This window comes from Halyomorpha halys, unplaced genomic scaffold (assembly GCF_000696795.3).
Source record: "Halyomorpha halys isolate HHAL.00 unplaced genomic scaffold, Hhal_1.1 Scaffold6.1, whole genome shotgun sequence".
Classification (NCBI taxonomy): Eukaryota; Metazoa; Arthropoda; class Insecta; order Hemiptera; family Pentatomidae; genus Halyomorpha; species Halyomorpha halys.
In genome coordinates this window covers 474,162-490,262 of record NW_027111275.1, presented here as the reverse complement: position 1 = coordinate 490,262, position 16,101 = coordinate 474,162, and the positions used below count along the sequence as shown (strand labels likewise).

At 30.0% G+C, this 16,101-nt stretch overlaps 1 protein-coding gene across 1 annotated transcript; it reads right to left on the bottom strand.

The window, feature by feature from the left end:
- Window positions 1-1,558: 1,558 nt before the first annotated feature.
- Afg3l2 (AFG3 like matrix AAA peptidase subunit 2) lies at window positions 1,559-15,522 on the bottom strand. Its single transcript, XM_014438881.3, has 14 exons — window positions 15,195-15,522; window positions 14,538-14,824; window positions 10,940-11,083; window positions 10,760-10,853; window positions 10,511-10,676; window positions 9,418-9,550; window positions 9,217-9,335; window positions 9,016-9,137; window positions 7,186-7,339; window positions 5,450-5,677; window positions 4,165-4,391; window positions 2,313-2,513; window positions 2,044-2,238; window positions 1,559-1,958 (listed from the first exon to the last, which is right to left on the bottom strand). Exons 1-14 carry the CDS (start codon window positions 15,279-15,281, stop codon window positions 1,725-1,727), a joined length of 2,391 nt encoding a protein of 796 aa, XP_014294367.1. The 5' UTR covers window positions 15,282-15,522; the 3' UTR covers window positions 1,559-1,724.
- Between the last annotated feature and the right edge of the window lie 579 nt (window positions 15,523-16,101).

The following is a 16,101-nucleotide window of genomic DNA, read 5'->3' as shown; positions in this document are numbered from 1 at the left end:
CACTCTTGTTTGCAAAAGAGTTAGTCAACAAGACTTAACTGGATTGACTGTGTGGTAGATCCAACATTAATTAAATTCCTCCATAATTTTCTAATTACTCATTTTTTAAATTTCTATGGATCAATCAGACCAAATACGGAATATACTTATCAAGAGCACAAATGCTAAGATATATACAAAACAGTGTTGTTTGAAAAAAGAAATGGACTACAGGAGGAAATCAATAAAACATGAAAAAGTCTATCAATATCAGTTAGGAAATGTTACCTCCTTTAAGTAACCAAAGAAACTGCTATAAAAAGCTGAGTGTTATTGCTTTTTCTCAATGATCTAGATGAGAAACAGGTGGAATATTTTCAGAATTTAATGAACTTAGAAATAGAATGCTTAGACAACTAAAATAAGTAAAACCCCAAATATTCTAAAAATAAACTTATTATGTTCAATATAAATCTATTCTTATATCTTTTATTATGAAAACTTCTCACCTGAGACTTATGATTTTATTTAAGTTTTAAAATGACCCTTGGTTTGAAAATTGGACCAACATATTAAGGTATTTGTGCGTATTCCTGAATTTTCAACCATTTCCTGGAGAGTTCAATGAATTTGAAAATAATATATTTCTTTTTATTCTTCTAGTTTTAGTGAAGAAGAAATACTTTATTATATTTTCTTGTATAATTGAGCCATTCTTGAGGTTTGTTAAAGATTATACATTTATGACTGATACAGGTTTTTTTTTTCTTTTAATGCTCAGTCCAGGTTTTTCTCTATTATCTACAGTGAAAATATTACTACCCTACAGATACCATACAATACTTTATTTGCTCATAAATATGAATTAAAACAAAAGTTCAAACATTTGTGTAAATAAATCTCAAACCCAAACTCTTATATACTTCTAAATAGGAAGCAAAAATGAGAAACATATTCATATTTCAAAAACTAAATTTATTTGGAATTGAAAGAAAAGGGAGGGAAAAAAAAAAAAAAAACCATTGACCTTTTACACACTTTGACTAATAAGGCAGCATTGGCATAAATAGTAACAATAACTATTGAATTTCTTCTCTGAGATATCTAAGTGGAAACATAATGTACTCTTCCAAAATCGACTTCTTCATCCATGTCCTAATTTTATTTCATTTTTCGAAAATAAAAAAAACTTTTTAGTTAATGATAAGTACATTTAGCAGTTTAAATGATACATGATGCAGTACTAATGCAACCTATGAATTAAGCATATTAAATAATTTGATGAAACGTTGTGAAGGAGATAAAATCATCTAAGAAACATTATCTAAATATACTTTACTTTATAATTTTCTACTTTCCTTTAAACATTAATTGAATCAATAACTTCTTATTTCATGAAATGAACAATCGGACCTTCAACTTTTAAAATGTGTCGAGTATCTCTGTTGAAAAACTAATTAAGAGAGCTAGAAATTATTAAGAGAAATACTTTCCAACAGCGAGAGGCAGACTTATCGTAGTCATCACAAGAATTACTTCATAAAACTATTGTGAAATTAGCATTGAAATAACTAACATGTCTATTATAACAATGTATTGCAACTGTACACAATAAAACTAACAAAAAATCAAGGTATAAACTATTAAATTATATACAAAGTTAGTATACAACATAAAACATCTAAAATAATACTATAGGAATAATTATTAATTTTAAATGAAATACATAAATGTTTATTAGCAGCTCAGAGAGTAGTTTGCGGTCTAGGAGTAGGTGTCGCAGGAGGAGGAGGAGTGGGTGGGCTTCTTTCTTTATTCCACTCCTTCAAACCAGGAGGCAAGGTAGTATCTTCTTCAAAAGAACCAGTGCCCTCAACAAAATCTTCATATGTTGATTTTTCAGGAAATGGCCTTGGTCCTAGCAATTCTACCATATCCTCACGGCTCAAGATTTCGTGCTTCAGTAATCTTTCAGCAACCTGAAGAGAAATTTTAAAAATACTTAGTTCAGCTTCTGTTATTTGAAAATGATATGTAAAAGTGAAATGAAATAACATAACAAACCTTTTGTACATCGGCCTTATGCTTTGTAAGCAGTTCTATAGTAAACTTATGAGCAGTATCAACAAGACATCTAACCTCAGCATCTATGAGTTGTGCTGTGCTTTCAGAGTAGGGTTTCTCAAAAACCATATCTCCTGGTTTAGGTACTTCAAAACTCAAATTTCCAACTTTCTCATTCATTCCATAATGAACTATCTGCAAGTTGATGAAAAAGAATTATGAAAATTCCCTAAATTAGATTAAGGAATTAAAATTAAAAATCAAATAACCTGGGCATAAGCACTTTGAGTAACTTTCTGCAGATCATCCTGAGCACCAGTAGTTATGCGATTGAAAAATATTTCTTCGGATACTCTTCCTCCTAATGTCATACACATCCTATCGAAAAGTTGCTCTTTAGAATAAAGATATTGTTCTTTAGGTAAGTACTGAGCATAGCCAAGACCCTTCCCTCTAGGAATGATCGAAACCTGAAATTTTTTATATTAGTTCAAATCTTAATAACACTATTATACTTAAAATGCAATAAATTATGAAATTCTACTGAGTGCTTTTAATATTTTTAATTTTCATTGGGACAACAGTTACAGTAAAATGGGTAAAGAGGGTAAAATGTAGGAATTAAGAGTTATGATTGCATAAATAATTTATTATAAATTATATATATACATATATTATTTGACAATTTAATCTAATAAAAAGTTTAGTTTTCACTTCAGGAGTGGAGGGGCAGTCAGTAAAGTGATTAAAAAAAATCAGTGAAACTTATTTTATTTGTACTGACATTTTGGTCTGAATTTCAGGCCTTCGTCAGGGTTGACCATGAGGATTTTCCCCTAGTAAAAATAAGTTTCACTTATTTAAAAAATTATAATTTTGTATTAAAAATTGGACTAAGCTTCCCCACGAAAAAGCAGATAAAGAAGAGGTCGAAAATTCTATCATCTCTTATCTTAAAAACACGCCAGTGTGTTATCCCCTTTAGCCTGAATTTCAATTGATAATTCAGGCTGATACATAAGTAGGCAGATACAACTGTTTTTTTCTCTACTGCCCATTAAAGGCTTAAGATAATAATATTCTTTATTTATTCTGAGATTGATCCCTTTATAATAATATACAGGTGGCAAAATTAGGCTTTAAACCCTTGGAGTAAAGTAAAAAATAAAGAAGAAATTATAATAAAATAATGAATTTGGAAAGATAAAAATGAACAATAATTAACAGAATATATAAAATAAGATTAGAACAAATAAAACCATATGTCATATCATAAAACATAAGATGACTAACTTCTCATAATAAATAAAAAAAAAAAATAAATTATAAAAAATCAAATACAATTAAACTAAAAATAATAAATGGAAAGGTACAATTTCTGCTAATATACATATTTACAAGTATAATTCCAAATCTGAAACATTAAATACAGAAAATATATGAAACTTATTTGAAACTTTCAATTGTTATTCTTCTGGAATTTGGTAGACAGAATGTGGTCGAAGATACAGGATTTAAGGTTGGAAGGCTGTTAGAACTACGAACGAAGGAGGGAATAGAATAACACAGGGAAGAGGAATGGATGAGGAAAGATCTACCAAAGGCTGCGGTTTAATGGGCAATCACGTATAAGTCTGAAAGCCGTGATCGGAAACGCACTGAAGATTTAAATTGAAGGATATCAGAGAAGTACGATGGACAGCAGGATTGGATAACTTGGTAGAGAAAGGAAATAAGAAAATATTTATAATGAATGGAGGGGTAAAACCACTTCAACTCTTCATAAAATCGGGTGGCGGAGACGTCCCTGAGGACCCCAAAAAATTGTACAAAGCAATTAATTAACCATTTTAATTTTGCTTCGAGATCCCCTGAGACACCCCCGTAAACGCACAGCAATAATCAAAGTAGGGAAATATTAAGGAAATAACTAGGAGCCTACTAGTGACACCAAGGTTTTTAAGATAGACAATAAATAACTATGAATCTCTAATTTTTTTTTAAATAAGTGGAACTATTTGTGGTATGTATGGTGCAAAAACAGTAGCCAAACAGGACTTTATTATTTATACATCCTATTGGAAACAATTCTTTATAGAGGCTTGCTTAACATTAACATACCTTCAATAAGGGATCAGCATGTTTCAAAAACCAACCAGCAACTGCATGACCAGCTTCATGATATGCAACTGTTTTTTTCTCTTCTGGCTGTAAGACATTTGTTTTTTTCTCCATTCCGGCAACTACTCGTTCAATTGCTTGTTCGAAATGTTTCAGGTTAATACTATCATTTAAATCACGAGCAGCAATCAAGGCTGCTTCATTACATACATTAGCAATATCAGCACCTGCAAATATATTTATAAATCAAATAAATAAGTTCAGTAGTTCTTTCATTTTTCCTAGAATCGCTGCTTTTTAATAAACCAAATTTAAAGAACTATCTTCTTTTCAACTTTCACCCCGGCCCTAATGCAGTTTTTGTACTATATTTTTCAAAGCGGCCTCGAAGGATTGACTCTTTTCTCATTCAAGTAAAAGTACGTTTATCACCGCAGGGATATTGATGAGTTAACCTGATTTAGGAAAATGTGGAAGAAATAAATCATTCTTACCTCAGATGTAAGCATTATTCTTCACATTAATGAGCACTATTTGTTATAATTATATAACTGCTATAGTATAAAAAAGTAACCGCCCCTTAAAAATAACACATGATTCAATAAATGATTAACTAAATTTTGTATGATAATGATCATCAGTATTCCAGTCAGTGATACCTGGTAATCATAAACCCATAATTCTATAGATTATGAATTAATGGTAATATCAATGAATACAAGAGATTTTTTAAATCAAATTCAACTTCTTAATTCTGAAAAAAATAAAATCGTCAGCAAATCTAGATTCATTTTTAACATGTGAGTCCATGTGAGAACATTTTTCCTGTTGTATCTTTTATACATTTCTTATCATTTAAGTTTTCTTTTTCATGGTTCATGGATACGACTTTTCATTTTTAATAATAATTATTGTCATATATATTTCTATTTCACACCTACTGCAAGTATTAATATTCTTCTATGTACTCAGATCAATTCTTTCAAGTTCTCTAACCAATATCAATGTATTATTTATTTCTCATGTACTTTGATGGCTGCTATATTGTTTTGCTTAGCCCTGATGAAGGGCAAAAATTAAAAATAAGTGTTTTCTTTATTGACCGCAGCCACAACCGACTTTTCCTTGATTATATCTAGGCTCAACATTATCTTAACTTTCATATTCATTTTTAAGAACTTTACAATAAGAGTGCGAGTAATATAAATTTCAAAATAATAAACATTGAAGAACTATAGAAGTGGAAGTAGTACCAATTCATAATATGATTATATATATTTATTACCTGTAAAACCTGGAGTGAGAGCTGCAAGCTTCCTTGCTAAGTTGTCTTTATCAAGAACTGACTTTAAAGGTTGCAAATGAACTTTAAAGATAGATGCTCTGCCTTTGATATCTGGGGCTGGTACAAATATTTGTCTGTCAAATCTACCTGGTCTCATAAGAGCTTTATCTAAGATATCAACACGATTTGTTGCTGCAAGCACCACAACATTCATGTTTGTGTTGAAACCTATATTATTAAAGAGAAAAAACTGAAATAGATTCCAGATAATAATTACAGCAAACATATAGTAAAGCATAAATTCTAGCTTGTTTTTATTTAGTTATAAAAGTTTACTTTGAAAACAGCATATATATGATGGTTTCAATAATTCCTTTATGACCAAGCATAAAATAAGTTGAGAGTTTTGAGATTTTTTTCAAGGAAATATTTTTAGGATAGCCTAATAAAAAAAAATGCCACAATGCAAGTAAAATTAAAAAAAAGTTAATGATGTGCAGAGCAGAGCTCTGTTATAGACTATAACAAAATAATACGCAATATGCAAATAAGCATATTGAAAAATGCTTTCTTGAGGTTAAAAACTTCTTTAATGAAAATTCATACTTGATCATGAGAAAATAATAATTGGACATAACTTTGAATACGTTTTATAAGACAGTGAAGAGTTGATGAACTCTCCACCGGGGAAAAATAAAAAGCTAAGTAGATGGATGTTGTTGTATACAACATACCCAGAATCTTGTTATATAGAAAAAACACTTATTTTATTATATTTCCAAAAAACTATTTTTCCTTTATTTTTTATAACTAAAATAAAGGCTTCAATATTCTCACATCTTAGATGTAAAATTAATTTATATATTTATACATATTATTAATATATTTAATGTATTGTAATGTTATGTTATATTATGTGATGTTATCTACAGTTATCCTTAAGTTCTAGAGGACCGAGGATGCCTGATCATATCATTTTATATTCACAATATCTTTTATATTTTATATCTTCTATTATATATTTTTTATCCAAATACAATATTTTACTTTAAAACTAAAATAAGTATTTGATATTTAGTCAAATAGTGACAGACTGAAATTTTTGTCAGTGAATAAAACAACTTTTTTTTTCAATTTGTCATTTTTAAAAGTTTGTATTTTTTATTATATATATTTACATAGCTCTAGAAATAAAGAGGATAATTCATTACACTGAACATCAACCAGATTGTAAAATGCAAGGCTTTCAGTATTACAAAATAATTTTTGTTGAGTCAAACGATCATTGACAAAATTTATTTCAACTTGATTCAAATACCTAACCATTGGTACATTTCTCTGCCAACTATGCATAATACTCGTGCAAAAAAAAAAGTTGGTTAATTCAGTTTTAAAAAAATAATAATTCTTTATTTTTAATAAAATTGACTTTGAGAAAGGTTTACCAATTCAAAACAAGCATTGAAAAGAAAATTATGAATAAACTAATATCATAATACTAAAAAAGCTTACATTTTTTTGTTCAAGTGCCTACTACTGGTGTATCTACCCTATACTTATATAGTACCTATATGTAAAAATGAAAAAAAAAAATAAATATATATAAAGCAATGCTATTTATTGTTATTATTATTGTTTTGTAATAGAACTAGTACCACTCTTGTACTTAAGAATATATTATTAATACTAATTATTACTGAAAACCAAAAAGTTGAATTATAAAAATATATAAATACCATCCATTTCAACCAATAATTGATTGAGAGTATTCTCTTGCTCAGAATGTCCTCCAAAGCTTCGGCCACCTCTTTTTCTTCCAACAGCATCTATTTCATCAATAAAAAGTATACACGGAGCATGCTTCCTAGCCATAGCGAACATATCTCGAACCTAAAAATGTAATTTAAAAAAAAAAATTTAGGGAAGTTATAACAGATTTTATATCAATTGAGGCGGTAGCTGGAAAAATGGTGTATAGCTGAAAACCAAGTTCTTAAAAATTACATGTTAAACTTTTGTGACCCATACATCAATTTATGACATTACCTATCATTTATTATAGTTAACAGCTTCAAAAATTATGATACAGCTTTGTAATTTTGATAAGCAATGAAATGGATACCAAGGATTATAAAAATGCAATATCCAGAAAAAGAGCTTTTGATTTATAAAAAAGCATTTTATGGAAAAAGCTTTTGATTATGAACATCTTTTTCCAGTTAATGCCTCAATTATAGTTATTATAAAAGTATAGAACTTTCTTCTTTCCTTTGATAAAAATATATTAAAAATGTTGTCCAGTAAATCTGCCTCATTGATTCCATATAAAAGAAAAAATAACACATAATTCATGTCTTTCATTATATTCTTAACTATTTGATTATATTCTCTTAGCATTATATTCTTAACTATTGTCATTACCAGATAGCATACTTATGTCAATTACACCTAACTGGTAGATTCTTAATTCTATTTGTTTGGGATTTTTGAAGAGTTATAAAAATCAAAATTATTTAATGAGATGGGGAGAAAGAGACAGCAAATAAATAGATTCCCTAAATGATTATTCAACCTAACAGAAAAAGGTTGAGGAACTACAGGGTAAATTTTACTACAACTTCTATCATCATATAAAAGATGCATGATACTGTTTGCTATGTCTTTCCTAATATAGAGATGATATATTTATTTATTTTTTAATTTAGCTTTGTAGATAATTTAATTATACTTCAAACAGACATTCAGAAAGTTCCAGGAGTGGTGTAGTTTTTGAATTATTCAAAAGACTAATAAAATTACATAGGTTTCTACGGGGGACTTGCTTAATCTTTTAAAAATTAGAACTGAGTAAAATGCCTCATATATATGCTAATAGTCCAATTTAGATTTTTTTTTCTTGAATTAATTTATCTTTTAAGTGGTTCCCTAGACTTTCCCATATAATGTTAAGCTTGTCGATTTAAGCACAAATAATTTACTATTCGTCATAACATTTTTTCCTACCCTTGGTACTGGATATGAAACGTTAAGGGGTTTAAATTTAGAGACTTCAGACAAGTTTCATCAAAATTATTAGAGCTGCTTTGGTGGTACAGTCTCTACTATTACACACAGACCATCCAATTTTAGTACATACCGTTGGCAGACAAAACTTAACAGAAAAAAAATTGTTCCATCCATTTAAGAGATGATTGGGGTACACATAAAAAAAAAAAGTTTTGTACTCATAGGATCTAAATCCCATAGATTCGTTGAAAGCTGCAAATACAAAATTTGATTCAATTATAATGTTTTCCAAACCTAGTAGAAGTAACAGTAAGGAAAGGAAAACCGAATAGTGGAGTTGAAAGGTAATATTTTAAACCTTCAGTTTATGATAAATTCTAATATACGCCCTGGTTAACCTTATAAACTCATTATGGTAGAAGTAAAATAAATTTTAAGTGCCTTATTAGTTATTACATTTGAATGCATCTTAGTATATTTCATCTGACTTTGTACTTGCTCAATTATTACATGGTTCACTCTGTAGTACAAACATCGGTATAAGAAAATGTATTTCTTACCCTTGACGGACCAACACCAACAAACATTTCAAGGAACTCAGATCCAGAAACAGAAATAAAGGGTACATTGGCTTCACCTGCAGTTGCTTTTGCTAGTAAAGTTTTCCCAGTTCCAGGCGGACCTTTAACAATAGCAACAGTTAAACCAACCAACATATCCAGAGGTTATAGTGAAGGTTAATTTATTTAAATTCACAGCACCTGTCAACATAGCACCTTTAGGAATTTTTGCTCCTAATTCAATATACTGATGAGGATTTTTTAAGAAATTAACGAATTCCATTATTTCTAGTTTTGCTTCCTCACAACCAGCAACATCTCTTTAAAAAAAAAAAAATAATAATAATTTATTATGATCTTCTTCTAAAGAAACCAGAACTGTCTAAATCTCAATCAACATACTTAAATCTTACTCCAATTTCATTTGAGTTAATTAACTTTGCTGTTGATTCCATGACACCAAAAATACCACCTTTACGACCCCCGCGACCACCCATAATATCTGCAGATCTTCGCATCATGTAAATCAAAAAACCTGTAAAAGTAATCACTCCATAAAATACAAATTACAATTCATCAATTAAATTTAATGAAGATAATAAACAATAAAAATAAATCTTAATTATACATCAATATAGTATAGTTATATAATACCATAAATAATGAATAAGTCAATAATATTAACAGATATAATTCTATATTTTAACAATAAGATTAAGCTGCCATCAAAATAGAAATGACAAATATAAGAAGAAAATTAACTATTTCATATTTACGTTATCATGAAAGACAACTCAAACTTATACCTTGCTTGAACTACTTAAAAGGTAGGATGATCTTGTCTTTAAATGGACTCAACCATCAATATTCTCATTAACAATTACAAGTTATAAATGGGTGATTTTGGGTGGGGATCAGGGTTCCTTCCACACTAACAAAACAAGAGGTTTTCACATCAATAGAGTGGCTGGTTCCACTGAGACTTAGTTAGGTTTAAAGTACTGTGTCTCACAAGGTAATACAGGTCCTAGCAGCAGAATCAACTCCTTAACCTAGTCCAGTAGAAATAGCATTTTAGCTTGCAAAAGGTGGAGCAAAGATGATTTTCAGGTATTTTAAAACACAAAAGTCAATGAGACAGCTTTCTGGTGGTAGACCTGTGTAACTTGGCTATTGAAAATAACAGTGGCATGTCACTTTTCATTATTTCTGAGAAATTAAATTTTTTGTAAATGTACTTCACATTTTATGTCAATGTGATAGGTCAAAAGACCGATGGAGGATGAAGTTCGACAGAATCTTCAACAACTGAAGATTTCTGTAACCCATGTATGTGATGGAGAAAGATGGTTGGCGGCTGTTGAACAGGCCATGTAGCTTTATGCACCTATTTTGCCGATAGAATATGAAGGAATACTTCACATTTACAATAGTATATTAAACATTATGATTAATTATTCTAACTATAAAAAATATCAGCAATTAAAATAAATACCTATAATAAGAATAGTGGGTAGGAAACCAGTTAGACTACTAGCTTCCAACTCGGATTTGTAGACAACAGGCACATAATTTGGTGGCTCAATGTTCATCTCCATTTGAGCATTTTCTAAATTTCTTTCAAACGAATCCACACTCCCAATATTAAACCACAGCACACTCTGAAATAAATATTTTCTATAAAAGTTCAGCACTAATGTTTATGGATAGGAACATTTGTACACTAATACTCCTTGATACTAACTGCACCATCGACAGAATTTCCTGGAGAAAGACAGACTCGGACCCACTTCTTGTTAACAACTTCAAGTTTTTCAACAATTCCTTTTGATAAATAACTATAATAAAAAAGAAAAAATATATTAACTCTTCACCATTGAATGTGCATTTATCAAAAATACAATAGAGAGAAATTATGCCTTACTTATTAACAAACTCTTTCCATGCTATTTCTTTAAATCCCATCTCATAGTAAGCAATAGCTGCTATGAGTCCAACAACACCAACTAAGCCAAAAAGGAACCACTTTTCCTTCTCACTATCTCCTAAAGGTTTTGAGCCTGCCCCTCTGAAAACGTACACATACAAATTGCAACATATGAAACATAACATTCTATTTCTTTATATATAATTTTTTTAATTTCTTGAGACTGGTACTTATTTTTTAATTAAATCAAAAGATATCCATGTTAAGTCTCAATACTCTTTATCACATAAACACTCCAACGTTTCGGCCAATTCGGCCATTCTCAAGGACAATCTTAAATATAAATTTACACCTCACATACAATTATTTAAAAATGTTTTGCAGGCTATTCTGCCCAGGTCATTGATTACAAGTCAAATTACCCTATTTTGTCACAAATTCATTAATTTTCAAAACTTTTAATTATAGATCAACATACACTATCAACTATCATATAAACTGGGCAGAATAACCTTCAAATTTTTTAAAAATAATTGGATGTGAGGTGTAAATTTATATTTAAGATTGTCCTTGAAGATGGCCGAAACGTTGGACTGTTGAAAAAATGAAAAATGAAAAATTCTATTTCTTCTATTGATCATACATATAAAGTCTAAAAACATAGTACATGAATAATTCATTCAGAATGCACAAATTTCTCCCAAATCCAATAATACATAGTATTTAACTAAAATATTTTCCACTAAAGAAACCTAGGTTAATAATCTTTTATTTATTTTATTATAATTTTGAATATTTAAATAACTACATAGGTCATAGAAAATGTTTCAAGCAAAACTATTTCAAAATATGATCAAAAAGAAATAAGCTGGTTAAGATATCAGATATCTTCTTTAATCTCTTAATATTACTTACTTTTTAACATTTTTGTTACACTCATAAAATATATCAGCAGTCAAAATAAGTCTATAATTAATTTATTAAAAATTTATAATTGGTACTGGTAAAATAGCAATTGTATTGTTTTTTTCACTAGTTTTTATAGTTGTCTTGACAGTAGAGACATGAACAAAAACTCTAGGTGGTGTTGAAATCAACCAACTAACAGACAGAAAACTTTACAGAAATACAAACATTATACTTACAACATCTGACTGATTTAAAGACAAGTAACAAAATACTCTGGCAACAAACCAGAAAGATAAAACATTACCACCACATAAAAACTCCTTCAAGTGAACCTGACAACTCATGAGCAAGGAGACAAAGAAAAAGCAGGCTTATTTTACTTCTTATCTCATGGACATATTTCATTCACATGACAACTTCCTTAACCAATAGAAAAATTCTCTCAAACCCTATTATTACTCCTATGAAAATATAATTTTGCAATAAACATTTACCATGCAGAAAAGTTCATAGTTTTGGTTTAATTATATCTAAAATTGTGTGACTTATTAGAAACAAAGCCTTAATATTTACGACAGTTGATTATAATGCTATTCATTGACTAACTTTAAGTACCAGAGAATGGTTTTGCTATTGTCATGGAATTACAAAAAATATTACTAAAGCTTTCTTAAATGTCATACAGGTCTTCAATAAGGTGTGATATGTTCTTATTTAAGTAAAACTGATCCTACTGCATACCTTTAATTTAATCGGCCATATCTTGAGTATAGGTTTGTTTATTGTTCACTTAGACAGTGAACATTCCACATTGTCAATTTAGCCAAATAAGGGGCAACATTTTAGGTCTAGTTCTATCTGTACTCTTTATACACTTCCTACACTCCACAGACACACACAACTTAAGCAGATGACACTGTTATTCTTTTGACGGGTATTAACCCTAAGACAGCATCTCACAATTCAGAATCATTTGATTTTATCAAATTCTTCTTCCTTTTATTAAATTCCTGTTCTTAATGGTTCCAAGCTCCTCCTTCATACCCTCCCTTACTGTCCTCTACTATTCCTTAACAACCAACCGATTCACTTCTGTCCTACAATAAAAAACCTTGGTGTCACCTTTGATCAACACCTCTCCTGGAATAACCACGTTTCCCAAATCACACGCAAATCCATAACTGTACTCAAACAATTCCTAAAATTCCGTAATTCCATTCCTCAGAACACTAGTCAGCTCCTAGTATCCTCTCTCATCTTCCCCCACTTCAACTACGGATCCTTGGTTTATGGAGGGCTATCTGCAGGACTAGAGTTGAGACTCATGAATTGCTTTGTAAGATTTATCTTTGGGTTTATCCCTAGGCACTCTCAAGTCTCCCGCTGGTATTCCGAGTTGAAGTGGCTCTATCCAACCTCCCGAAGGCAATACCTCTTTGGTGTTTTTCTACTCCAAGTTTTTAACATCAAAAAACCTACCTATATCCTAGATCTCCTCACTCTTCGTTCATCCATCCACTCATTAAACACCAGATCCCATCTGAATGATTTATATATGCCCTCCTATAGAACCTCCTTCTTTAACAAATAATTCGTCATACGTGCAACCTCCCTCTGGAATTCTCTTCCCTTTTCCATTCGCCATTCCTCATCCATTCTTTCCTTTAAACAACACCTATTCCTTCATTTATTGAATAACCAAACCTCCACATCTTTGAAATCAAATAAATAGGCATGTATTGATTAACATTATAAACAGTAGTAAAGCCAATATACCAATGTAATTTCATTCTATCTAAAAATTTTTAAACGCTTGCCAAAAAAAAAAGTCTCACTATATGAACCATGTATTTATTCTTAGGGGACATATGTCCCAGAATAAGTTATTTTTTCATTTCATTTCATTTATACCCTCAAAATAAACAGTAATAACATATTAGACTATACTTCTGTTGTAACAAATTATAAATTACCCTGTATGTATTACTACCTTTATTGCATAACAGGCTATTCACTTCCACTAGCTCAAGAAATGGTCAAGGCCAACAGATCCTTTTCAGTTAAAGTCAGGGCCTAAATTCACATAAATACAAGTACATTTATGCTATTAATTTATAACCCCCGACAACAGAAATGTAATCTGGTGTCTAATAAAAACCAAATGCACTATTACTTGCTTACAGAAATATCAAATAAAATACCTTACTTAGACCCGTATGGACTAATACCCAACACTATTACAGAAAATCAGTTACTATCTATTAAAAATACTTCCAAGATGTACTCATTGCCTTATAAAGTACCACAAAATCATTGAACAAAGCCTTACATACACCACTCGCAACTAATGGAATTAAGCAAGGTTTTTCTAATAACATTTACAATACATGGCAAAAGGTATTCATAAATTTAATCAACATAATTAGCATAGTATTTAGGGATTTAAATAATAAATATGTGAATAGTTGTTGTTGATTGACATGAGGTGAGTAAACTAAATTTAGGTCAGTCACCCAACACTATTTCCATCTTCATTTCATAAGACTAAGTAAATCGATTTCTGAAATTTAAAACCTGGAAAAATACAGATATCTTATAAAAAAAAAACAAAAAAAATGGGTGCCATTCACAGTCATCTTAAAATTAACATCAGCTTATCATGTAAATAAATATTGAAACATTGTACCTTGTTCCACCAAACATTCCAAAAGACCATTGTTGAGAGCTAGGTTTGGAAGGTGTTGTGGGTTTTTGGTAAGATTTAGGCTGGGCCTCTTGAGCTGCAGAAGGAGCCTCCTTGGCAGGTTCTTTAACAGTTTTCCCCTCGGCATTCACAGCTTGTTTCTGTTTTTCTTTAAAATACTTCTCAAATCCATGAGGAGGTTTTTCACAGAAAACACGCCATTCCTGCCAAATTTTATCTAAACTAGGTATTCCTCGGCTTCTAGCAAGTTCTGACAAGCTTTTTCCAAGCTGTTGGACAAAAAAGTAATACTGAAACGTGATGCAAGATTTCAACTCTGGTGCGATCTAATTACAATTCATATGAGACTTGTAATGATTTGATAATAAAAAAGATATACAAAATATTGATAAATGACTGAATGCTACTATTGATAACACCATAAAGTTTAAGCATTAATCTCAACTTAACTGTAATATGGGAAAAAAAACAAATTGTAATATGGAATATGGTGCAAGATTGCACCTTAGGCAAAAACTAATTATAACAATATAAGACTTATGATTTGATGATAATGAAAGATATACAAAACAGTAATAATAATTGACTGAATAATAAAATTACTAAAATCATCGAGTCAAAGTATTAATATCAACTTACAGAAAAACTGTCAATTGTGCCTTGGCAAAGACCCGTGAGAATTAATCTTTCCAATTTCCTAGCAGTTAGCAACATACGGTGCGCCATTATTCTTATTTCAAAATCAAGTTATAATCTGGAAAAACATTACGATTTTTGTGGGTGCCGGGTTTAGAATAACTAAACCACGGACAAATTCACTCGGTTATCAGTGATGCAACTACAAATCAAGAAGCCATTCCTTAATTGAGACAGGTGTTTTAATAACCTACGTTAAGTTTTAAATGGAAAGAGAGAAAATAGTCTTAAAGAGGCCCTTTCCAATATATTTTTCTGTTTATAAAAACATGAAATTTTAAACGAAGAATCAAATTATATTATTAAGAAATGACTAACTTATTTTCCAAAAAGTGGGAAGGTTACCAAACAAGCTATAAACTTGCCTTGTAACCAAGGTAAAAGGAGCTATGAATGAACAGCGCCGATAACATCTTACTGTAAGCAAGATTGCCCTGCCATCTGTTTTTGATTATAAAAACTAAAATTTATATGTTGATTGTAGGAAGATAGTCGGAGTGACAGTTGATAAACGTACAAAATAGTAAAAAAAAAAACTATTAATCGTGGGTTAACATTAAATAGCTTTTTTTCCTATTGTAGTTTTACCTGACTATCTTCCTACAATCTACTTCATACGGTCAACTATATTCTTTCAATAAAATTTACAAAGTTTAAAAATGACACTAAACTGTTTCTGTTTTTTTTTTTAAATGTTTCTTTTTCTTTTCTATAAATTCATATCCCATCTTTTAAGCAAAAGAATCACAAATCTGGAGGAAATGAGTGGAAATAATACTTCAAATTTTCAACTATTTTCAATGTCGTCAAATTGAAGGGTCAAGCAGAGTCTTTAATCTTAAAACAGTTA

Coding starts and splice junctions, on each gene's coding strand:
- Afg3l2 (XM_014438881.3), bottom strand. CDS start 15,281: ATGGCGCACCGTATGTTGCTAACTGCTAGGAAATTGGAAAGATTAATT. Junction 4,392..5,449: donor TCTCACTCCAGGTTTTACAG/GTAATAAATATA, acceptor ATATATTTGCAG/GTGCTGATATTGCTAATGTA. Junction 2,239..2,312: donor CTCAAAGTGCTTATGCCCAG/GTTATTTGATTT, acceptor ATCAACTTGCAG/ATAGTTCATTATGGAATGAA.